The sequence below is a fragment of the Halichoerus grypus genome, chromosome 1, assembly GCF_964656455.1.
Source record: "Halichoerus grypus chromosome 1, mHalGry1.hap1.1, whole genome shotgun sequence".
NCBI lineage: Eukaryota > Metazoa > Chordata > Mammalia > Carnivora > Phocidae > Halichoerus > Halichoerus grypus.
Window position 1 is genome coordinate 65,953,083 of NC_135712.1, and position 26,950 is coordinate 65,980,032.

Here is a 26,950-nt window from a genome sequence, read left to right on the forward strand (position 1 = left end):
CACACACATTAGTGTAAATAACCCAGAAAACAACCCAAAGACTGGCAGAACAAACTCCACAACTGAATGTAGAGAAGAGGCCACATCAAAGTGGGTAGTAAGGGTGGCGATGTGGTGGGGAGCTAAACCCAGTGGGTCCGCCACAGGAGGGAGGGAACTGTGGGTGCACGGGCGAGAAACAAACTATCACACCAAGGAGACTGCACAGGGAAGACAAATCCTCTTAGCATTTGGCTTTGAAAATTAGAAAGGGCTGAATTCCGTGAGTTCTTACAACCAGTGAGACTTAAAGCCTGGACTGTTAAGAAATCAGCTCAGTTCTAGGAGAGCCCAGAGGGCGATAGGAAGCTGAGTCCCCACCTTTAAAGAGACAGCAAACAGCCCATGGAGATACAGCATTGAAGCAGCCTTTGAAAACACCCAGGGTATATGGGAAAGATACTGATCTCAGAGTTCACTGAGGGACTTAGCCAGGAACAAATGAGCTGGCAGGCACCATTTCCCTCACCCAACCACCCCACCAGCATAACCACATGGCCACCTGCAGGAGCCAGCATGGTTTTCTTTTTTATCTTCAATATACCATAGACTTAAAATTATTTTTTAGCTGCTGTTACCTTGTGCTTAGAGTGGGATCTGGGTAGCTTGAAGGTTTTTCAGTGTTCTGACTCCACCCTCCACTTTTAGCTGTCCCTGTATGCTTTTGCCACAGAGGTTTCTCTCCATGCTGGTGATAAACTGCCACTGCTTATTACTTGGTGCTAGGCTAGTTGTTGGGACATGGGTGTTGTGTTGTCTTGATCTAGCCTAAATCTTAAGCAGATCTCTTCTTCCTGTGATTGGAGGTGGGGCTTTCTCAGGGTTTCTATCCTTCTACCCCATGGCAGTCATTATCTGTGGTGGTCTTTGGCAGGCAAGTTTCCTCCCCAGCATTAGCAGACATCTGCTTTGTATTGTGTAGGATTTCTGGGGCTAAGATGATTTCTTGTCTCTCTTTCGGAAGGGGAATTTTGTTTCCCTCCCTCCCTTAGCAATGCTAGATTTCTTTTGTGTCTGTGGCTAGTGTTTCCTATCCCACCCCAAGAGGCAGATAGTTTTTCTTTCTTTCTTCCTCACATGCAGTGTAATTTTCTCTGAGCCTTGAGGTTAAGAGGGCTTACTGCCCCTGCTCCTGCGGCCTAAGGCTTTTAAGAGAAGGGTTTGGGAAAACGGGCAGGACTTTGGCTTTTAGCCATGTTTAGAAACATGTCACCCAGTAGCAGCCGATCACATTTGCCGGAACCATGAAGGGTGTCTCTTCAGACCTGCTGCCAACCTTTCCTGTATTTGGTGAAGGTCTGAATTCTGTCTGAGGCTCTTAGACATTCTAAACTGACATGCTACCCCATACTTGGCCTTTAAGAATTTGTTAAAATTTTAACTGATTTCTTATCCAGCTACCTTTGTCTCCTGTGCTCTACTAAAGATGAAATAGCTGGGACGCCTGAGTGGCTCAGTTGGTTAAGCGGCTGCCTTCAGCTCAGGTCATGATCCCAGGGTCCTGGGATTGAGTCCCACATGGGGCTCCTTGCTCAGCTGGGAGTCTGCTTCTCCCTCTCCCTCTGCCTGCAGCACCCCTGCTTGTGCTCTCTGACAAATAAATAAATCTTTTAAAAAAATAAAGATGAAATAGCTCATTTCACAGATAGAGTCCCATCTCAATTTACTTGGCTGTCTTGAGGCCTCAACTATCAGGCTGAAGAAAAATTATTTTTGTAGATTATCTGGCATTTTTTTTAACATGGGAGCAACATTTTCACATAGCTTTTTACATTCTCAGTGAAACCAGAACTTCCACCTGATTATCACAGATGAATTATATACATATCTTTCCCAACTATGAATAATGATTACATGAGGATACTAACTAGAATTTTACTAAACTTAATTTTGGAGGACTGGACGTTATACTATTTGGTCTTCCCATCCAGAAATACTGGTATTTTCACTCATTTATACAAAAAGTACCCTCCAGGTTCCTTATGGTATTGAGTCCATGATTTGTTAATTGTTTTTAACTTAAAATCCATATTGTTACAAACACAAATAGAAGTAGCTTCTGAAAAAAAAAAAAGCAGCAGCTTCTGGTATTAAAACACAATTAAAGTTAAATAGGAAAAATCAGAAAGTATTAGGTTGGAACCAAATAAATATATAGGTACCTAGGATCATAACAGAAGTTAACCATTGTTATTTAGCTCTGAGAGTCAAAGGAGATAAGACAAAGGGAACCGGTGAATTATATAATTCTCATAGTTTAACATAATTTTATCTGAAGGATTTTTTTTTCTTGCACTGAATCCTAGGATTTTTTAAAATGTAGTTCTTTTAAGAAGTAACAAGATAAAAAATGAGTTCAACCCCTGTTTGGTGGGAAACAGTGAAGTACCCTTCAAATGCCATTTCTTTCCCTCCCCTTAATAAAGGCCAAGCACACCCTTCTTATATTAGAAAAATATAAATTCTAAATAATAAATATGAAAAGTTGAAGTAATCCTGACAAGTTTTTGAGAATAATTGTTGAAAATATTTATTTAGAAAACATGTTTAGTAGGAAAACAGCAAAAACAAAAGAAATACCACATTTCATATAAGCAATAGAATGCCATGCTGAGGTTAGTTCCACAATAAAAGCCACACTAATTTGTATGTGTGGCCAGGGATGGTGATGTGGAAAAAGGAAAGAGAACTGAGATAGTGGTAGAAGACAACTCTTTGCTTACTGCTTGCAAATCTTATTTGGAGAGGAATCTCTGGAAAACCATGAGTTAAGATAGTTCTAGTCTACTAGCATGCCAGAGGCAGAACCAACATAATCTCAAATAAAGGATTTGTGTCATTTCTCTGGGTAGCTCCCTAAGGGGGTTTGGTTCCACCAATGAATAAAGTTCCTAATTCTACACTAAACTCATCTTTTGGGACATCAATCTCATCTCCTGCTTCTTCCCCAAGCTTCTTCCACCAAGGTGCTTGTATATGCTTCAGGGTGGTGAGATGGGCCTGCTTGGCCTTGGCTGCCACAGGCCTGGATCTACTCAGGAAGAGCTCAGGCTCTTTCCCTTCTGCCTCCTTCAGACTTGGTGCCTCTGTAGTAAACAGAAAATAAACAGGTGAGTAGGAGAGCTCTGTACCATACAAGTGGGAAACTATAGAGTTGGAACTCTGCTATAGTAGGCAGGGACAGGGTTCCAACTCTGAATCTATTATCATTGCTAGCTATAGATAGCATATAACTATTCACAAGTTGTAGGTGTGGCTGGCAGCAACTGCCCACCCCCCATAATGTGTTTAAAATAAAAGAATAAAAAAAGATGTAGATTTTTTTAGATGATTTAAAGAACATGAATTTTTAACATGTAGCAGAACCCCATTCCATATATGAGAAGCTCAGTTACAGCCACCTATCTATTGAAAAATACAAAACTTGGAAGTAATGGCACTAAATAGAGGACTCTGACCTTCTCTGCTCCATATATACTGAAAGTGTTTCACAGGTGGACTGAAACACTGTGGCTTCATGGATGAGATCTCTCACTAAATGTACCTGTGGTTGTGAGGAGCAGATTAATTCACTATTGTGAAAGCACTTCATTAAAAATTATAAAATGGCACGGTAACTACTGTCATCATCTACTTCTAAAATATGATCAAAAGCTTTTAAGACTACACAATAGAATCTGGCTAGTAGGGCTCAGCATCTTTACAGTTAGTAACTGTTGTCTGAGTTGATACCTATGAAGGACAGCAAGGCTGGGAGAAGCAGCCAAAAAGGTTATGGGATCTGCACTATTTGAAAATATCATGTGCTGGCATGTTCTGGATCTAGAAATTTCTGAGGACAAGAGATAGGCTAATAAACCATTAAATGGTATTTTCCCTCTGAAGATTCTGGATGTCACAAAATCTTGCATAGGTTGTTCATTTTAGGAAACAAAAATGGAACGAGCACATACTCATTAACTGCTCAATGTTGGTGCTGATCTGAGCCATCAGAGCCTCCCTGTGCTGCTGGGCTCTCTCTTCTAGGGCCCTGCCCATAAGGTAGTGTTGCAGTTGTTCTTGAGCTTGGGAATGGAGCTCTCTGCTAGTCACATCTGACATCTGAGAGCTCTGGGAACAAAGAACAGAAAAAATTATCACAAGACACACACACACACACACACACACACATATGTTTTGCCCAACCACTTAGATGAGGTTCCAGAACGCTTAGCTGTCTCTCATCCCATCAGTTGAATCTCATGATTGATTTCTACATTGTACTCTTGTGCAAGCATTAAATAGCCTTTTAAAAGCAGCTTTACATGAAAATTCAGGGGGTAGTTTCTTTCTGGTATGCTCCTACACCTCACTTCCTCACACAATGGAATTTTGGGAGAAGAGTTAAGACTGAGAGACCACAGTGAAAACTACAGATGGTTCGGTAAAGATACTGGCCTGAAACAGGAGTAAGTAACAAGGCCAACCTCTTGTTCCAGACCCCACCTGACAGACTATGTTACTTTTTATCTCACCCCTACTCCTAAACTTATTTAAACCATAATGTTATAATTGCTTCTGATTTCAGAGATCAAGGGACAAAATCAGCCAAAGGACCAGATTCCTTTGGCCACACAGCTACTTTAAAGGGAAATGAATTAGTTTAGACAAGAATAAGAAAATTTTAACTCTGAAGCTGATAAAGCTTCTGACACCATAGTTTCTCAAATATTCAATGGATCTGGTATGGGATGGAGTCCCACTCCAGCGAACACCTTACTTTTCAGCTACAGAATCTTAAACAGCAGCACTAGAGTATGACTAAAGCAGTACTTCTTTTTTAAACAGGAGCATGCATCAAAATCATACATAATGCATTAAAAAAGAGAGAGCTCAAACACCTAAATATAAGAGATAAAACTATAAAACTCTTAGAAGAAAAGATAGGGGAAAAGCCTCATGACATTAGGTTTGGCCATTTCTTTGACTATGACACCAAAGTCACAGATACAACAACAACAACAACAAATAGGCAAGCTGAACTTCCATCAAAATTAAAAATTTCTGTGCCTCAAAGGATACTATGAACAGAGTAAAAGGGTAACACACACAAAGGGAGAAAATATTTGCAAATCCCATATCTGATAAAAGATTAATATCCAGAATATATAGATAACTCCTAAAACTCAACAACCAAAAAACCCAAACAACCTGATTAAAAAATGGGCAAAGAACTTGAATGGACATTTCTCCAAAGAAGGTAATACACTATATGTTAACTAAATTGAATGTAAATTAAAAAAGAAATATTCAAATAGCCAATAAAAGATGCTTAAAATCACTAATCATTAGGGAACTACAAATCCATTCACAGCGATATAACACTACACACCCCTTAGGATGTGAAAATAACAAAAGGCAAGGAGGTGGAGAAATTGGAACCCCTGTGCACTCCTGGTGGGAATAAAATGGAATATTATGCAGCCATCAAAAATGAAATCTTGCCATTTGCAATGACATGGATGGAACTAGAGGGTATTACGCTAAGCAAAATAAGTCAATCAGAGAAAGACAATTATCATATGATCTCACTGATATGTGGAATTTGAGAAACACAGCAGAGGATCATAAGGGAAGAGAGGAAAATATGAAACACGATGAAACCAGAGAGGGAGACAAACCATGAGAGACTCTTAATTTCAGGAAACAAACTCAGGGTTGCTGGAGTGGAGGGGGGTGGGAGGGATGGGGTAGCTGGGTGATGGACACTGGGAAGGGTATGTGTTGTGGTGAGTGCTGTGTGTTGTGTAAGACTGATGAACCACAGACCCACCCCTGAAACATTATATATTAATAATAAAAAAAAAGAGGAAAAAAAAACCTGCTGGGATTTTGATTGTACTAGATGACATCCTGTTTTGTTCCCGATTTTAGGAAAGAAGCATCCAGTCTTTCATCATTGTCAGCTATAGATATTTTTTATGACATGGAAGAAGTTTCCTTCTATTTCTGCTTTGCTGAGACTTTTTTTGCATGTATTTATATGATGATACTGTTTTTCTTAGTCTGTTAATATGGTGAATTACATTAACTGATTTTCAAAGGTACAAATGGTCCTATCAATGGTCATATGATATGGTCATATTGGTTTTTCATTTCCCCCTCACTTTCTTTATGTTTCCTCTTTTCTGCCTTCTTTTTGATTAATCAACCATATTTTATTATTCTATTTCATCTCCTTTATAGGCTTATTGGCTATACCTTTTTTGTTTTTTAGTTACACTGGTAGCTTTAGGATTCATAGTATACATTTTTAACTTATCAATCTATTTTCAAGTAATATCATCTCACTTCATATATAGAATACTACTTTCCATAGTATACATCTATTTCATTCCTTCTGGCTTTTATACTATTGTTGCTAAGCACTGAATTTTTTTTTTTTAAAGATTTTATTTATTTATTTGACAGAGAGAGACACAGCGAGAGAGGGAACACAAGCAGGGAGAGTGCGAGAGGGAGAAACAGGCTTCCCGCGGAGCAGGAAGCCCGATGCGGGGCTCGATCCCAGGACCCTGGGATCATGACCTGAGCCGAAGGCAGACGCTTAATGACTGAGCCACCCAGGCGCCCCGCTAAGCACTGTATTTTTATATATGTTACAAACATCATTAAACAATGCTATTATTTTTGTTTCCAACAAGGACTAAACTAAAATCAACTATTTTTGAAAATGAAGTTTAACTGAAATACAGCCACACGTATTTGTTTACATATTATCTAACGCTTTAATCTACAACTGCAGAGATGTGTAATTGCAATGAAGCTTATAACATCTACAAAACTGAAAATATTTACTCTCTAGTACGCATTACAAAACACTTGATGATATTTTGGTTTAAAGAATCAATTATATTTTATAAAGATTTAAATGATGAGGAAAAAGTCATATATTTACCCATGTTGTTACCATTTCCAGTGTTCTTAATTTCTTTATGTAGAGTTGGGACATCTTGTGTCATCATTTTCCTAATATCATTTTTGAGAAAAATCTTAAATCCTTTACAACTTAAAGGATATAACATTTCTGGTAGTGTGAGTATGCTGGTGACATAGTAGTTCATTTGTATGTCTGAAAAAGTTATTTTGTCTTCGTTGTTAAAATAATTTTTCAAGGTAAAGCATTCTGCATTGACAGATTTTTTTCCTTTCAAAACTTTAAAGATGTCTTCCTACCTGCATTGTTCCTGCTGAGAAATATGTCATTTCTATCTCTGTCTTTATATGTTTTTATTTTTCTATTTTTAAGATTTTTACTTTATTAGTGATTTGAGGAATCTGGTTATCATATGCCTTGGCATAGGGTTTTTTTCATGTGCCTGTACCTTCATTGGACTTGGGGGTAAATTTATAGTTTGGAAAGTTTTTGGGCATTATTTTTTCTCCCCATCTTCTTCAGAAACTCCAATTACTCATTTATTTGGCCACCTGAAGTCTCATAGGTCACTAATGTTCTTTTCAATTAAAACATTTTTTTCTCTTTGTCTCATTTTATACAGTATACACTACTATGCCTTCGACTGTATTAGTATTTTATGCATCAATGTCTAATTTGCTACTAATGACCTAGTGCATTTTTCATACCAAACACTGAAATTTTCATCTCTGGAAGTTTGATTTGGGTATTTTTGATATCTTCCACATCCCTACTTAAAATTTGAATATATGAACAATGTCCTCTGTTATTCTAACATCTGTGTAGTCTCTAGATTGGTTTAAGTATCTTCCTCATCATGGGTCATGTCTTCCTGCCTCTATATACCCATGTTAATCTTTAATTGGCTGCAAGACATTGTAACTTTTACCTGTTGAGTATTTTTCTGGGATGTGGTTAAATTACATAAAAATTTTTTTTATCTTTTTTGGTTTTGCTTTTATGATTTGTTTAGCAGAATGCATCAGTCCACACTATTTACTTTCTACTACTAAGGCAAGACCTTCCTAAGTACTCTTTCTGATACCCTGTGAATTAAGTTTTTCCAGTCTGTTTGATGGGAGCATGTACTATTCCTGGACCTGTGTTGAGTACCAGGCACTGTTCCCTCTTATCTTTGAAGACGACTGTTTCCTTGGTCTTGAGTAGTTTCCTTATATATATGTGCTAATCAGACTCCTGAAATATACTCAAGGGGAATATTATGCAGATATCTGGGGTATTCTTTGTATATCCTTTCACTTTGTACTCTGTCCTATGAAATCTAGCTGCTTTGTTCTCCTCAGACTCTCAGTTCTATCTCCTCAGCACGGGGACCCCAAAGGGTTCCTCCTCTTTCCTCCTCCTTGTGCTGTAACCTAGAAACTCTCTCAGGGCAATAAGCTAGGGCCATCATAGGGCTCACTTTGTTCCCTCTCAAGAATTACTAACCTTCTTTGTTTGATGTCCATGGTCTTGAGAACTGTTGTTTCATGTATTTTATCCTTTTTTGTTTCCCATTTGTTTCAGGCAGGAAGTAAATCCAGTCCCTTTTACTCCATCTTGCCTCTAAGGAATTACTAACCTTTATTGTCTGATTTCCATGATCTTGAAAACCATTGTTTCAAGTATTTTATCTTTTTTTCCCCTAGTTGTTTCAGGCAGGAAGTAAATCCAGTCCCTTTTACTCCATCTTGCCTCTCAGAAATTACTAACCTTCATTGTCTGATTTCCATGATCTTGAAAACCATTGTTTCATGTATTTTATCTTTTTCCCCTCCAGTTGTTTCAGGCAGGAAGTAAATTCAGTCTCTGTTACTCCATATTGGTTAGAAGCAGAAGTCAGAACTTTTCTCTATTGTCTATCTCTATGTGGTAACCACAGAGGGCCTGACTTATAAGGGCAGGCTTGTCATCTTTTACTTCACAGGCTTACATTAGTTTGTGGGTTTAAATTCAGATTAGTAGGAGGGAAACGTAGGAGGGAAATGTAGGAGGCCTTACTCAGGCCTCCTCAATTGGACCTTGTTGTTCAATTCTGCTTTTACCAATGCTCTGTGTTCCAGTGCTTATCTATCAGATACATGTTCAGCTATAATATATTAGTACTCTAATTTCCATTCTATAGAGGTTTTTTTTCTGGGTTTTTTTTTTTGAGGGGGGTTGTTTGCATAAAGCTCTTTAGTTTTGGGAGCTCTGCAAGAATGAAACAGTGAATGATAGAACTACCTAACATTACTCTTAAACTCTAACATTAGTGACCCAGAACCTTCAGATTTTAGAAGACAGAGTCAGAGAAAAAGTGTGTATGTGGAGAGGCAGGGCCACGGAGGAGGGAGAGAGAGAACCCAGAGACAAACAGTAGAAGTACAAGAAAATGGATGTGAAAAGTACCAAATGGCACTTGAGTGTTTAGTTCAAATGAGGGCAGTAAGAATTCCGATTGGCTGAAATGTATAAACTCCCAACTTTCCCCTAAAATTAGTGAAGTATGGAAGTATGGAAAAAGCATCAAGAGAAAAGTGGAGATGACTGGCAGAAATACAGGTTATTAAAATTAATGATGGGGTGGTGAGTTACTCTAAGAGCAGGAAGGAAAATTATCTTCAAAGATATATAGGAGTATAAGGTCAAGAACTCAGAAGGGAGGGGTGCCTGGGTGGTACAGTCGGTTAAGCATCCGACTCTTGATTTTGCTCAGGTCATGATCTCAGGCTTGTGAGATCAAGCCCCATGTAGGGCTCTGCATTCAGCAAGGAATCTGCTTCTCTCCCTCTCCCTCTGCCCACACCCCAACACCCCTCACGCACTCTATTAAATAGATGACTAAATCTTAAAAAAAAAAAAGAACTCAGAAGGGAGAAGCAAATAACACCGGATCTGTAGTACTGTGATCATAGAAAGTAAAAGATATGGACATTTCTATTGGGAGAAATGTGTTAGCAGTATTACAGTGATAAAATCATAAGCGGCAAATAGTCAAATGCTTTATAATATTAGCTCCTGGGGTTTCATCAATGGTTTCATTAATAGCAGGTGTCAGTTCTCACATGTACGTATTATGTGTTTAGGTATACATGTTAACAATGAATATTTATTGATTGCAAGCTATATATATTCTTTGTGGAAGCTTCAAAACAGTCAATAGTTTTACATACTATTGGAAAAAAGCAATGACCATGTCTTGCTGATACACTATAGGAAATAACGGATTTGAAGCAGTCTCATTACCAATTGACTATACTATGGCCCATATAATTACAAGATTCCAAATCTCTTAACTCTATGGTAAAGCCACTGTATTACTTTATATCAATAGTAAACACACAAACACACGAGTATCATGCACTGGAAAAATGTAACACTGATATCATGGCACAGCAGCCTGCATACCGGATGTCTTCTGAGATAGTCATCCACTTGTTGCTTCAGTTCAACTCTGCGTGCATCAGTGAGATCTTGAAGTCCTTGCCAAGGAGCAAATAGCTTCTTTTTCTTACGACACTTCTCTAGGAATTTAAGAGTCTGGTGCAAAAAAAGATTTGTGATTTTTCATTCCTGACCCACAGAACTATTTTCTTCTATAACATATGGTAGCAACAACATTATAACAGTTGTTAACTCTGAGTGTGCATGGGGAGAGGGATGGGATTATGATGGGAGTGAGGGAGGACAATGAATTTTAATGATATTCTTCTGTAGTGTTTTAATATTTTACAAGGATATATTCATGTATTGTTTGTATGGAAAGCAAAAAAGAGGAAAAAATAGGAAGTGAGTTCTTTTCTCAATTCTAGTCCCTTATAAACTGTATGATTTGGGGCATAGTATAGTAAGCAATAAAGAGGAAAAAAATTGGAAATAAGTTGTCTCAATACTAGTCCCTTATAAACTGTATGATTTTGGGCAAGTCACTTGATCTCCACAGGATGGATTTTATGTCTATGGAAACACAAACCCCAATTCTACTTAGACTAGAAAAATGTAAGGATCAAAGGGACAGTATGTAAGAAAAAGCTTGGCAAATGAGAAAATATTATAAAATTGTAAAGTATGGGACAACTGATGAAAGTAGCTTCTGAATGTTTTTCCTCATGTCCTTCAGAAAGAATTCCTAATAAAAGAAGTCTTAAAATAGGCAAGATTTGGAGAAAATTTGAAATTATTCTGCCATTTTTTTTCACTCTTCTCCCTTCCTTGTAGCTTTTATTTTCATCAGTTATATTTCACATTGCTTTAAGGAAAAGGTTGGCAAATTATGGCCCACAGACCAAATTCAGCCTGCTGCCTGTTTTCATATGGCTTAAGAGTTAAGAATGGTTTTGTACTGCTATATGGTTAAAAAGTTCAAAAAGGAAATGAATATACTGTGATGTGAAAATTATATGAAATTCAAAATTCAGTGTCTACAAGTAACATATTATTAATGTGTCATGCTTGTGTATTGCCTACAGTTTCCTTTGTGCTACAACCATAGAGCTGAATAGTTCCAACAGACTGCATGGCTCACAAAGTGTAAAATATTTTACTTTTCAGCACGTTCCAGAAAAAAATTTGTTGATATAATTCTATTGTTTGAAGTGTCAGTTTTGTAAGAATTATTACCAAAAAACCCTAGAGTTCTCTGCCCCCTCCCTCCAAGACAACAACTTTAACTCTTTCAGGTTTTTCTTTTGACGTTTCTGTCCATCTACTTTTCTGTCATTTTTCAGGTATAGGTATTATCTATTGACTTTCTTGTATGAAGAAAGTCATACAAGACTCTCTTTCACTGCTTGCCCTCCCACATACTTTCCATATCCCCAAACATCCAATATTATTACAAATTTAGTTAGATCAATGTTCAGTGTTTACATAATTATGACTACATAAAGGCCATTCAAGTTTGAACCATATCACATATGATTTACTTTTCCTTTTTTGCACATTTTTTATTTTCTCTAGAATTAATAAGGCTGTGGTTTTCCTGTGCTTACTTTTCTATGCACTTATCACTGATTATGTATCTCAACTCTCCTAATGCTTACATATTAAAATATATCAGGCATTCTATCAAATTTATTTTGTTGGACATACATCTTCTGGAGCTTTCTGACCTGCTCATCTCTGTATTGACTGCTCTTTATGCCTGATGCCATAGGTATCATCCTGAGATCTCCATTCACCATCATCTTGGTGACTCCTTTTCATCTTTCCTTTGCATTTTTACTATATTCCACATTGTCTTTTTGTCTTGGGTTACTTCTTTGTTTTAAAGACTTTGTGATGCATGAAAATGTCTTTAGTCTACGCTTACCTTAAACCAATGGTGTGGTTGCGTGTAGAATTCTAGTTGGAAATCATCTCCCTCAAATATGTAACAGCCTTACTTCAATACATTTTAGCTTCCAAAGTTGCTACTAAGAAGTATATGTGTCCCCAGTGCATTTCATAGTAATGTAAAATAAATGTGGGTGTGTTTCTATCCTTGTATTAAACATTTAGTCAATCCTTTTAACCTAAAACTCATAACATTCAGTTCTGGGAAATCTTGAATTATTTGATTTCCTCTCCTCAGGTTTTTTTCTGTTCTTTGTTTCATATGTTTGAATGTTTGACCTCCTGGACTGGTTATCTTTTCTTTTTGCCCTGCTCTCTAGATTTCCCCAACTTTTTTTCCCTAGTCCTTTTATTACGTCTTTCATTTTTTTTCTGCCAATGTTTATTCTATTTGTTCCCTTTTATATAGCATCTTGGTTTTATTTCATGCATTATCTTCTCTTAGCTCTGAGGAAATAATAGATTTTGTAAAAGTTTTCTCATCCCTGCAATGTATCTATTTCCACCAAGTAGTTTTATTCTGTTTCTTCTGGCCTCAGCTTTTCTCAGATACCCAATGATACTTTGAGCTAATATTTAAGAATAAGCTCTAAGGAGGTGTTTAGAAATTCTGGGCAGGTGGGTAGGGTTTATCTACCATACTTCAATACAAAACTACTGAACTGAGCTGTTTCTTTCAAGTACCCCATTGTGAGTATACTTCTAACTTTTCTCAGATTTCTCAAAGAAAATACTCTCAATCTACTGTTTGCAGGAGATAAGCCTGGCTGACAGCACACTGGGACCTAAGGGGGGGGGGGGGAACAGGGCTGGAGGTCTTCTCACTCAGTTTATAAAATTTCCCTAATACCCCTATTTTAGTATCTAATGGAGCCTTCAACGGTGCTTGCATCTTCCTGTTGAGAGACCCACTCCTTTCCTCGTATTCTTCCCTTTACTTGATTCTTCTTCCTTGCTTCTCCTTCTCTCTCTCCTCTACCTCCTGCTTTTAGCACCACCCTCAGCTTATCACGCTATGCTGGGAACTTCAGAATTAAGGTACCAGAACAGAAGAATCTCTGTCCCTAGATCAAAAAAGCCCACCTTGACCTTTTCTTCATTCTTTGTCATTTCAGAACTCTCTGAAATTATATTTCTCTCCCTGTTTTTTATTTTCTCAACTGCTAATGGTTTGTTTTACTAAGTGTTTTTGTGGTCAGTCTGTGATGGATATGTATAATAGTACTATAATACTTTCCTGCTATAATCAAGTAGCAAGAATTGCTATCATTCTGGCCCTAGAGACCAGACACCAGCAACGATCACCTTCCTTCTGAGTTTAAGAGATGAGAAACCAAGAGAAGAAAATCCTGAAGAATTAAAAGGGAAAATGCAGCTAACTCTTCAAATCTAATTTCAACACTATGCCACTACAGAGAACTCCCAAGTTGTCTATGTTAAGGATGTGTAATTTGAAATTAGCAAGTTTACACTGGGTTTTTTTTTCAATTTCTAGCTACATGAGAAACAATGCCTCTGCTTTTGTACAAAATAAGGGAGGGAGAAAGGTAAACAACAGTTCTGGTCTTTCTTCCAGTTCTGGCCTTTTCCTGCCAAAAATACTAAAAACCAGTTCCTTCTAAGGGACAAGTTCAGTGAAATGATATTCCTACTTTCAGTGAAACTAATGAATTATTCCTTTTTCTTTTTTACCAAGATCAATTGCAGTGCTAATAGAAATATAATGGAAGTCACGTGTAATTTTAAATTTTCTAGTAGCCATATAAAAAAAGCAAAAACAGGTGAAATTAATATTTTGCATATACTGGGTTATGTAAATATATTATAACTCAATATATGTAAATATATGTAAATTTTTCAACATGTATGTTATATGTAAAAATTATTAATGAAGTATTTTACACTCTCATATTAAGTCTTCAAAATGTGGTGGGCATTTCACACTTACAGCACATTTCAATTTCGACTAGCTACATGTCAAGTACTCAAGTAGTCACATATGGTTTGTGGGTACTGTTATTAGACACAGTTTATATGCAGATCTATAGTATGTCTTAGAAAAGGATGCTTTAAAATGTAGCAAAATGTATCATTTACTGACCACTGATTGCCCTATTCTAATTTTCTCTACTATTTTCATTTCTCTTCCCTCTCTATACTTCATAATTTTTCTGTCTCTTTTCCCTCTTTGAAAGGAATCCTCTTCTTACCTTTCTACTTTTATCTAGCTTTGCTTTGACTTCATTATTTTTAGTAGTGAGTTGCAAAGACCAAAAACATGATCTTGACCCATCCCTTTTTGTTCTTACAATGGAGACCCATTTTCCTTTTGGGTGGGGGAGATAGGAGGTAGATGTAACTAATCTTTTTCCTCTTATGCCAAAGAAAAGTGTGAAAGCCAAAATAACTTTGCCTTCATAGCCCTCAGATATCTTCCTATAAAGACCTCTGTGCTTTAAGGAATGGTGGACAAACTGGGGTATCTCACTTTAGAGTAGAGGACCCTTTTATAAAATTTTGGGCTTATCTAAATAGGCAAGGTAGTAATTCAATTTAATAAGGGCCCAGTTGATCCTCTGACAGGGGAGAGTTTAAAAAAGGAGGTAGCCATGAGATAAAGGTATTAGAAAGGACCTAAGGGTTCCTCTAAAAGAAGTATGTCCAACACTGATATCCATGGGTTAATTCTTAGATGGCCCTGTTTAGCAGAGGGTAAAATGCAGGTATAGGTGTGGTTTGGTGATGGTACAGGATGGTTTGTTGTACATATAGCCTGACATCACCAGAAAAACCTGAGGAAGAAGGATGCAGCAGACAAATCTTCCTATTTCTGTAGTACTTACTCTATCCTATTTTTTGAGTGGTTTTTAATAATCTTTGTAAAACGTTAATCACAGAAAATTAACAAAGAGACTATTCAAAATCTATCACTGTCAAATACTGAAATTAACCCAAAGTTCAACAATAAAGGACTATAAAATGCTATAGGACCTGAAATCCTCATATAAAAGTTAACAGGTATAAGTGAATAAGAGATGTTAGGAAAATTGGTCATTAAATGAAATAAATAGCCTTGTTTGCTATGCTTTTCCAAGGCAATAAATATTATTAAATCCCAGGAAAATTATTATTTAAGAACACCATTCTATAATTCAAGAATTATAGTGATCCAGTTATATCGAATATATTATGTGTACATTAAAAAAATAAACTATGATGTGCTGAACCAGTACAGGCTTTGCAATTTCCAAAATACTTTTCCATAAATTGGGTCATCTCATTTACATAACAACTGAGTGGAAAAGGTAGGGTAAACATCCATTCATAAAACAAGCACATGCTGAGAGCTGACAACAATAGATAAGACTTAGTTCCTTATCCCTGAGGAAGTCACAGCCCAAGAAAGAAAGAAAAAAAATTAACAAATTACACTGCAGTATGATAAATGATGTACAAGGTTCTATGGAAGTACTAAGGACTGAGTGTCTAAATCAGTTTGTCCAGTGTTAAGGAGGTTCTTATTTTATAGAGAAAGAAACTAAGACTCAGAAAAGCTAAGTGACTAGACCAAGACTTTACAGCAGGTATATACAAGGTCAGGTTTGAATCCATGTTTTTGTACTTCCTAATCCAGTAATCTTTTTACTATATTAGACTCACTGCTCTCTGAAGTATGACAGCTGCTTTATACTCCGTGAGAGATGGCCTCTGTTGGCGAAAATTTTTCCTTTCCCTGTACCCTCTCCAGTGTTTCTGGATAATCAATGCTGATTTCTCTTCTATTTCCCGATTATATTTTTCCACCTGACCTAAAAAGATGACAGACACTATTACAACATACTCAACTGCTATGCTTTCTCAAGTTCTGGAATCAGGATAATGATATTAACAATAATCTTCAGTCTTTTTATTTGTTTCTTTAAATACTGTTCATTAATTTCCCCAAGTTTATTATTTTACAATGGTTCTAAGACAGCAGAAACAAAAAACTCCAAAAGCTTTCTCAGATTATGCACGTTCTTTAGAGAAAAAATTCATATAATTTTTTGTGGCAAAGGAATGAGAAAGGGTTAAAAATCCAATAGCAAGAATACTTAAAAAAAGAATCACAAGTACATGGTTAGGAATTCAATCCATACCACCAGAGGGAAAAGGCAAGATGCATGTATGTTAACTACTCTGTGTACTTCCAAATTTCTCTTAAGTCTACAGATGACTACAGGTGACTTTCTTTTTACTTTCTGGGAGGTGTTGTAAGTGAGAGAGAAAACTCTAGGATGTCTCACAGATGGGAAATTGAGTATATCGCTGGTGCTATTACCTGAGATGGGGAATTCAGGAAAGGAAATGGGTGGGGTAATGACTAGTTTTTGGGATGCCTGTGGATATCTAAGTAAAGCTTAGATAAGTAAAGATTTATCTAAGTAAAGCTATCCAATAGGGAGCTGGCTACAGAGCTGTGCTGTCCTATATAGTAGACACTATCCACAAATGGCTACTTTAATTTAAATAAAGTAAATTTAAAAATTCATGTGCTTGTGTGCACTAGCGACATTTCAAGTACTCAATGGCCATGTCTAGCCAGTAGGAACCATATTTGACAGTGCAGATAAAGAACATTTCATTTTGTAAAAAGTGCTGGTTTAGGGGCACCCAGGTGGCTCAGTTGGTTAAGTGTCTGCCTTTGGCTCAGGTCATGATCCCAGGGTCCTGGGACAGAGCCCCATATTGGGCTCCCTGCTCACCAGGGAGTCTGCTTCTCCTTCTTCCTCTGCCCCTCCCTCCTACTAGTGCATGTGCTCTCTCTCTCTCTCAAATAAATAAATAAAATCTTAAAAAAAAAAAGGAAGTGCTGGTTTAGAGCTTGGGAAGGTGAAGATGCTAACAAGATTTGAGTGTGCTAAGCACTCAGTTGGTAGTTGAAGCTACAGTTATGGATAGGATACCATAGGAAGAGCAACATTAGAGTAAGAGGTGAAGATGGAACCTTGGGAAACATCTATATTTAAGGGGAAAAAAAGAGAAATAAGAGGTTAGGTAAGAACAACGGAAATGAGTGGTAGGAAAGGAAGGGGAAGAACAAAAAAAAAATCTTGAAACCATTCAGATTCCTAGACTGTAATATTAATTTCAGCTTAGTGTATCAAAAGTGGCAAGATGTCACAAGGTTTATGCTGGGATATGAGTAAAGTTCTGATTCCAAAATGTAGCAATCTAACTCCTTCCTTAAGGTCAAGGGGATTCTTTATGTCTCTGAAAGCTATCTTTAAGCATATATTTTTATGTTTCACTAATTTATCTGAAAGATAAGAAAACTAGTGGAGAGACTGCTCGGCATCAACTAATAGGCCTTAATCAAAAACAAAACAAAACAAAAAACAAAACAAAACAAAATAGTGACTTTTTTTTTTTTGACTTGAGATTTAATAAGGTTTACCTGAGAAGGGAGAAACAGGAAAAAGGTCCAAATTAAAAGAAAAAAAATCATCAGGTAGCGGGAATCTGGTTCATTAAGATACTTTAAACATTTTTACACTTATAAAATTGACATTGCCACCCACCTGGATGAACTATTTCGAGCATACTCAGCCGTAATTCTCGGGACAATCTCATGGCTCTCTGTCTTTGAAGTTGCAACTGTAATCTGCGGTGCTCTTCTTCTTTCTGCTTATTTAGCTTTAGTAATATCTTGGTTCGTTTAGATCTGTGATAGAAACATTAAGTACCAAAAAAAAAAAAAACGAAACATTAAGTACCTCATACACAATTTTTTCGGAAATGATATACCCACTCAAGAAGTATATGAAAAGATGTTTAACCTCACTAGTAATTATATACATGCAGATTTGTTACAACAGTAACAAGTTGAAAATAAACTGTATGCCCCACAATAGGGAACCTGATAAATAAATTACTGGTTCATTCACTGGACAGGATTCTATGAACCATAAAAAAATTAAAAATTTAAAAAATATTTAGCAAATTGGGAAAATACCCAAATCTAATGTCAAGTGAAAATAAAATCAGGATATAGAAGCCATCCAAAGTGTGTTAAAAATATGTATTATGTACATAAAAAATTAAAAAATAATAAAATTTCAACAGTGATTTTTACTGCATAGTGATTATGAATGATTTTTTCTTCATGTTTACCTATTTCTCAATTATGGACTAATAACCATTATTATTAGAACCAATTATGAAAATTTTCATGTGGCCACAAAAAATTATTTAACTGGCATTTGTGTATTACCTGCTCTTATTCACCAAAATTTCTCCTTAGCCATTTTTACCTAGTTTTGATTGCTTCCTATATTACTATGTAAGGAGATCACAAGTATTAGTCTATAGTGAATATACTCAAAATGCTTTCAGATAGCCATAGAAAAGGAAACCAAAAAGGATAAAAAGAAAAGAGAAGAATACATTATTTATCTCTATAGACTTAAATTGCTTGTGTCTCACTCAAGAGCATTTGCTCTTAGATTCTTTTTTTTTTTTTTTAAGATTTTATTTATTTATTTGACAGAGAGAGAGACAGCGAGAGAGGGAACACAAGCAGGGGGAGTGGGAGAGGGAGAAGCAGGCTTCCCGCCTAGCAGGGAGCCAGATGTGGGGCTCAATCCCAGGACCCTGGGAACATGACTTGAGCCAAAGGCAGATGCTAAACGGCTGAGCCCCTGCTCTTAGATTCTTTCCCCAGAATTAAACTACCAACAAATGAGGTACCTTGGCTATAGCTTTGTAGACAGGCAGACTTCAAAATGGTAGTTATAGAGGGTTATAATGATTTTTAATTCAGTTTCTTTTGGAAAAGGAAAAACAAGCATAAAGCAATTTAAAAAATCTTTTAAAACAGAAAAGGAGAACTCACAAAATTATTTCAATAAAATTTTGTGTGTGTATGGTTTTTGCTTTTTTTCTTAGTGTTTCCTAACTGCTACCAATTACAATTTAAGTGTTTTTTTGGCTTTACACTTTGTCAAGAGTTGAAGGTTTGCTTCAAAATATCTTTTTTACTCCATTGTGAAAGGTAGAGAAGACCTCAAAGTGCAGGTGTGCCAAAGAAGGGGTTCTAGAGAGGCTATAGGGCTAGCCATATAGTTTCTAAGTGTCTCTTCCTCTTCCAAAGAGTTGGAAATGAAGTAAGTAAGGGGCCTTTATGTTCTCAAAGAATGACTGATGGAAACTTGCCTCTCCTATAGAACTCTCCCTGCAAAATTCTGGGATGTATACAGCATATAAGTAAGGATGTTTTACCCTTTACCTACTTATGCAGGGTAAAACAGAACAGTTGGCCCTAAACAAAATCTCCTTTTATTTATTTATTTTTTTTTTAAAAAGATTTTATTTATTTATTTGATAGAGACACAGCGAGAGAGGGAACACAAGCAGGGGGAGTGGGAGAAGGAGAAGCAGGCTTCCTGCCGAGAAGGGAGCCCGATGCGGGGCCCAATCGCAGGACCCTGGGATCATGACCTGAGCTGAAGGTGGACACTTAATGACTGAGCCACCCAGGCGCCCCCAAAATCTTTTAAATTACCTAATTGGTTACAGATTATAATGTCTAATATTGCATTATCATTATTTTAAATTTACTATTAGTATCATACACATAGTAACATTAAAATTGTATTGCTGGGGTGCCTGGGTGGCTCAGTTGGTTAAGCGACTGCCTTCGGCTAAGGTCATGATCCTGGAGTCCCGGGATCAAGTCCCCATTGGGCTCCCTGCTCAGCAGAGAGTCTGCTTCTCCCTCTGACCCTCCCCCATCTTGTGCTCTCTCTCTCTCATTCTCTCTGTCTCAAATAAATATTTAAAAAATTGTATTGCTAAGACATTTAATCTGTTAGAAAACTGGGTCTGGGAAAAAACATGCAGGCTATAAAATATGGCAAAAATGAAAGGACTGTGGAGCATGTAGGCAGAAGTAAAATGCAAGCAGAAATACAGTAGAAACGTGAGATTCAGAGATTGAAATGACTATAAATTGTAAATATAAATATAGTTTCTAAGTGTCTCTTCCTCTTCCAAAGAGTTGGAAATGAAGTAAGTAAGGGGCCTTTATGTTCTCAAAGAATGACTGATGGAAACTTGTAAATATGTGGGTTTCTGGATTCATGTGTTTTAATTTCATATTTGAAAACATTTATTAGGAATTAATGTGATTTTGAATTTGAATGTTTTCCCCCCACTTAGGAATATTTTAGTTAGTTACTAGTAGTTAGGTACTCTCTAGTTCTAGTCAAAGAGTTTCTTTAATTACTAAAAAATTAAAAGAGCATTCATTTAACTGGTCTCTCTATAAGAAAGACTAGGCATTTGACCATCTGGCATCTGTGAGCATTTCTGAAAAGGAAATGAGTGATCAGATATATTCCCAAAATAATTTATATAAATACATTCCATGAGCTACATTTAATCAACATGAATCTTTATCATCAAAGAGGGAGTTGACCAAACTATCTACTACCAAGACATCAGGAAGTCTCTAGGAATTCCTTTGTTGGAGAATAGTAAGTATGAAGTGGGGGAGTACGATATGAGCTGACTGCCAAAAGAGTTGACAGGCTCGGTTCATTAACTCAACAAACATTTATCTGAGTGATTGTTGCCTGCTTGGTATTGTCACTCAGGGAAACAGAGAAGAAATATAGTTCTGCACTTCAGAAGCTCAATTTCAAGAAGTTGAAGCATAGCAGAATATGCCACTCTGGCATAAAGATTATTTTGAGCTGGAGGCAAATGAGAATCCACAAATGTAGACAGAGCCTTCCCAGAGCTTCCCTATTGGGACTAGAGCAGAAATGAGGACTGTCATAAATCCCCCCTCCCAAGGAAGTTTTATGGCCTTGAAGAAGATGGAAAGTTGGTGCCAAGATGGACCTAGACAAATAACCCACATACTCCATTAGTTTCCCAAATATATTTAACTTTCCATAATTTCCTGACTTTGGAAGTCTAAAATCCTTTTCTTTTTACCTGTCACTTCTTTATGAATTTATTTTTCTTTGTTAAATGCTATACAAGCCCAAGTTCTAACTACTCATTTGAGTTACTCATCATGTGAGGTTTCTTCTACATGATGTGCACTGCACACATTAATAAACTGCTTTTCTCTTGTTAACTGTTTTTCCCCCCTTTTTTTTGTCAGTCTAATTTCCAGGGAATGAACCTAAAATATGGTAGAGGGAAAATTTTTTTCTTCCCCTACAAGGTGAAACAAGTACAATTAAGACACCAAATATCAGCCCTATGATAAAGGTAGGTAGTTGTGAGGTTTCCCAAAAGTAACCGGTGTAGCTGTTGGCTGCTTCAGAAAACCTTGCTCGGCACGTAATAGAAAATCAAGTTTCTGACCATAAAAAAATGATTCAGTAAAAAAAGAAACCCCTGAGTGGTGAGAGGATGGGCAAAATGGGTGAAAGGGAGTGGGAAGTACAGACTTCTAGGTATGGCATGAGCAAGTAATGGGGATGAAAGGTATAGCACAGGGAATACAGGGAATACAGTACTGTAACAGCGTTATATGGTGACAGTTAGTAGCTATACTTGTGGTGAGCACAGCGTAAGTATAGAGTCATCGAATCACTATGTTGTATACCTGAAACTAATGTAACCATACTTTAGTTAAAAAAAAAAAAAAAAAAAGAAACCCCCAAGAAAAGTGCATTAGTAAAGGTGTGACTACACAAGAGTGCGTCTTGCTGGAATTTAAAAAGCTCTGGTGAATCTGGGCCCATAATTATGAGTGGTGGGCAGTCCCTATCTGCACCCCCCCAGCAAAAAACATGGGAGGGAAAAATTACTCTCAGATAACGACCTGACCACAAAGAGACAGAAATAACCTTTGCAGAAAGCCCAGTTATAAAGAAAGCAAGAAATATTTGCATAAACTATTTCAACCCAAGGAGGAGGTGGTGAAACCTGAGCAAACTTGAAATTAAAAAATAATAAATTAATAAAGAGAATCCAAAGGTTAAAACTGTATTTCAATCTGCCCTAAAACTTCAAACTAAAAATACTGGGGAAAAAAACAAGCTAATAATGTGAGATTTAATTAATTTTGGCTTCACAGCTAAAATTTAATGGAAAATAATTTTAATGGAAATATTTTTAACTGGACTGGTTATAAAAAGCAATGGAATTTCTATTTTAAAATAGTGGAACTATTAGACTCCATAGATGTACTTCTAAGTGGACAAAATCTGTAATCCAGGGATTTTAATATTACAAGACAAAGCAGACTGGCAAATTTGACAACTATTGTGAGACTAAACATTAAATGTCTGAATCCATGGTACAGGGATACCTTTAATGTTAAGAGGGAAGACAGCTGAGAATGACAGCAAGTAGAATCCATAAGTAATAAACACTCTACCTTCACCGCAGAAGGCAGGGCTATACCAAGAACATCTCAGATTTTTTAATAGAATAATATACATTATGACTCACTCTCAAAGTAGTCATCATTTCCCAAATTTATTTGACCAAAGAAATCCTTTCAAAAATGTTTTTAAATAAATACATGGTAGGATACACAATGAACTTTGAGCAATGCTGTAATGGATTATAACTGCCTCTCACAAGTACTATTTATTTAACATATCTATTTGTCTAACTAGATTTGTAAACCCTCAAAGGCAAAAAAACGTGCCTTATGCATTTTCCCCTCTATCATTTTTTCTAAGTTCCAGGTAATATGCTAAAAAAACACAACAACTTTATTTTAATCTTGGGTGGTACACAGACAATTATCCCCATTAAATAGATGGGAAATTTGAGGCAGAGAGAGGTTGGGCATCTTGTCCGCAGTCATTCAGCCCAAAGTTGCTGAGGTGGGATACAAAATTGAGTCTGTTTAACTCTCTCAATATCCAGCATAGCCTCTGGCAAATATTAGGCAATTGAAATATGTCTTAACAATGCATGTTTTAAAAAAACAAAAACAAAACTCATGCCCAATATTAATAATCTAACTTCTCTAAAGGGAATTTTCATCAATGACTTAAATCTAAATTTTAGTTTACTATATTAAAACACTTTTATAACTGAGAAATGCACCTGCAGTTATTAAAAGATTAGTTTTAGTTCTCTTAAAAAACTGACTTCTGGAATATGCAAGTTTCACTTTAGTGAACGAAAATTTGGCTTTAAGTTTAAGGCTGCATGAAAAATCACCTCTGAGATAGCTCTAATTCCATCATAAATGACTACGAGCTAAGTCATTTATTTGTGTGCATGTGTGTGTCTATGTGTGTGTTTTATTCTTTTCATTGCCTCTAAGAATCTGGATGGGCCAGTCATATAAAAAATTGGGCCATGTCTTCAGTATTTCATTTTTGGTCCACTTCAAATAGATAAATGACAAACTGTGTCATATCTAAATGACCATATCGGGCGCCTGGGTGGCTCAGTCGTTAAGCGTCTGCCTTCAGCTCAGGTCATGATCCCAGGGTCCTGGGATCGAGCCCCGCATCGGGTTCCCTGCTCGGCGGAGAGCCTGCTTCTCTCTCTCCCTCTGCCTGCCTCTCTGCCTACTTGTGCTCTCTACCTCTCTGTCAAATAAATAAATAAAATCTTAAAAAAAAAAAGACCATATCTATCCATCCCATATTTACTGATAAAACTCAGGTGAACATACTAAAACCTTTATGAATTCATACATGTTTTTACCATAATTACATATGAAAAATTAAGGCAATTTTTTATTTTAAGGGTTAAATAACTATCACTGCCTTCTCTGTAGGCTTGGCCCACAAAAAAAGTCTTATCAAGTGAATAGGATTGTGTACTTGTTCCATCAGATTTTTGTCTTACATTATGTCCTTTGCTTTGAAAGTACATCTAGTTACTGGAGTACAGGTACTCAGAAATGTGTTTTCAGAACAAGAATGAAAGCAAGAGTAAAAGAAACAGCTGGAGGAGCAAGTGGGTGGAACAGGAGGATCCTGAGCTCACTTCCTTCCTCAGACAAACAAGGCTTCAACTAAATAAGAGCAACTCTCTCTGGGAACAACCTAAAGATTAGCTATTCTGCAGCTAAAGATATAAAGAAAAAACCACATGGAGAAGGATAGAAGGGACAGAGATGCAATCTGGTTGGGACTCATACTACTGGTGCAGTGACTCGCAGGGGGAGAGATACACTGACATAGAGGTTCAAACTTCACATCAGGCAACCCTGCCCTGGGGACATGCACCTGAAGAAGCGCCCATAATGTCCAGCTTTGAAAATCAGTGGGGCTTAATTTTGGGATAGTAGGGAGGCTATCGGAAACCAAGACTCTGTTCTTAAAAGGTCCCATGCACAAACTTAATTGCTCTGAGAACCAGCACAAAAGCAGCAGTTTAAAAAGTGCCTCAGCCATATGTAAAGGAAATTCACTGACTGATTTTAGGCTGTGTGGTGGAGGGCCAGGGATCTGTAGGAACTTTCTCTGGGAATGGAAGTACTGGTGTGTTCCATTTCTGACATTCTCCATCTACTCTGCTAGTACCACATGCTTCAGTGTTGCCCTGTGGACTCACCACACAAACTGGCAGGTGGCATTGGCTGGGACTAGCACCTCCTAAAAGTATCTCTTGCCTCACTGCATTCAGTGGGAAGCATTGGCCTGGATTAGCACCCACCCAAATTGGCTGGCAGGGGGAGCTGTAGACAGCCCCACCTACCAGTGTGCCCACAAGAGTTGCAGCCCAATCATAAAAGGTGAGAGAATGAAGCCCATATAAGGAATACCCCTGTAGCACCTGGTTCTGGTGACCTGGGAAGGACTGTGCCTCTGGGCCCTCCAGGATGCCTTCTACATAAGGCTACTCCTTCAAGACCAGGAATTGATCAACCTAATACACAGAAACAAATACAGAAAGTGAGGCAAAATGAGGAGGCAGAAGAATATGGTCCAAATGAAAGAACAAGAAAAAAACTTCAGAAGAAGAACTACACAAAATGGAATTGAACGATCTATCAGATAAAGAGTTTAATGTAATGGTCATAAAGATGCTCACTAAACTTGGGATAAGAATGGATGAATACAGTGAGCACTTCAACAAAGACACAGAAAATATAAAAAAAAGAAACAGTCAGAGCTAAAGAATACAATAAATGAAATGAAAAATAAACTAGAAGGAAATCAACAGCAGATTAGATAATACAGCAGAACCAATCAGCAATCTGGAAGACAGTGTAGTGGAAATCGCCCAAGCTGAACAGCAAAAAGAATGAAGAACTTGAAAACATTAGAATAATTTAAAGGACTTCTGGGACATGATACATCTAATGTACTAACATTTGCATATTAGGTGTCTCAGAAGGAGTAGAGTCAGAGAAAGGATAGAAAACTTATTTGAAGAAATAGTAGCTGAAAACTTCCCTAACCTGGGGAAGGAAACAGACATCCATGTCCAGGAAGCAGAGAAACTCCAAACAAGATTAACCCAAGGAAGTCTACATCAAGATACACAATAACTAAAATGTCAAAAATTAAAGAGAGAATCTTATCTTTTTTAAAGATTTTATTTATTTGATAGAGAGACAGTACAAGCAGGGGGAGCGGCAGGCAGAGGGAGAGAGAGAAGCAGGCTCCCTGCTGAGCAAGGAGCCCAATGTGGGGCTTGATCCCAGGACCCTGGGATCATGACCTGAGCCGAAGGCTGACGCTTAACCAACTAAGCCACCCAGGCACCCCAAGAAAGAATCTTAAAAGCAGCAAGAGATAAACAACTAATTATGTAACAAGGGAACACCTATAAGGCTGATTTTTAGCAGAAACTTTGCAGACCAGAAGGGAGTTGCATGATATACTCAAAGTTCTGAATGGAAAAACCTACAACCAAGAGTAAGCAGCAAGATTATCATTCAGAATAGGAGACATAAAGAGTCCCCCCCAGGGCTGGCTGAGGGCGCCGTGCCATGTGGTTGCGGCCTGCTGGACCATGCTGAGTGGAGCATGTAGCTGGCTCACCTCAGCACTGCGGTGTCCACGTGCGCCGCTGTTCGCGGTCGCCGGTAGGTGGCTTTGCCTTGCTTCTCTCAGAGGTTTAGGACTATGGGAGGCTTAAGCTGCAGAAGTTTCTTTTGTATTTTTTGTTCTGCCCTTGTTTTTTGAAAATTCTAATTTATAACTACTGTATCAGAAGAAACACTTCAACACAGTTTCTTGTTGGAAATTAACAGTCCCAACCATCACCTGATGACTTTCTTACCCCATTCATCTAAAAATTATTAATTAAAATTTTATATGTTTGTTTTAGATTAAAGTATTTGGCAGAGTTATATGTTAAGGATGACTGAAATAATTCATTCCAAAGGAGTTATGTTGGAGTAGTTGTAGAAAAACGTATTTGAGCTAGTGTGCTATAAAACTACAATAAAATGGAAATTTCATGTACTTGCAAACATTCTGAGATTGTAAAATTATCTTTGTTTGTCATCAAATGCTTACATTAGTAATAATGACACTTTTCCATTAAAAAATAAAAATAAAAAAAAATAAAGAGTCCCCCCAGACAAACAAAAGTTAAAGGAGTTCATCACCACTAAAACCAGACTTACAAGAAACATTAAAGGGACTTCTTTAAGCAGTTAAAGGCCATAACTAGAAGAAATTTATAAAAGAAAAAAAAATCTCTGTTAAA

The 26,950-nt window shown here is 37.1% G+C and overlaps 1 protein-coding gene across 2 annotated transcripts in view; it reads right to left on the reverse strand.

Annotated features, from left to right (window-relative positions):
* Positions 1-2,543: 2,543 nt before the first annotated feature.
* The window catches only part of IQCB1 (IQ motif containing B1), a 54,234-nt gene continuing 29,827 nt past the window's right edge, over positions 2,544-26,950 (reverse strand). For both annotated transcript variants that reach the window (XM_036093732.2, XM_036093734.2), the window contains 5 exons: positions 17,872-18,014; positions 15,971-16,119; positions 10,385-10,516; positions 3,993-4,149; positions 2,544-3,125 (listed from right to left, as the gene is read on the reverse strand). In XM_036093732.2, coding sequence (XP_035949625.1) covers positions 2,896-3,125; positions 3,993-4,149; positions 10,385-10,516; positions 15,971-16,119; positions 17,872-18,014 — 811 coding nt within the window. In that variant the 3' untranslated portion in view covers positions 2,544-2,895. The remainder of the gene's footprint in view (positions 3,126-3,992; positions 4,150-10,384; positions 10,517-15,970; positions 16,120-17,871; positions 18,015-26,950) is intronic.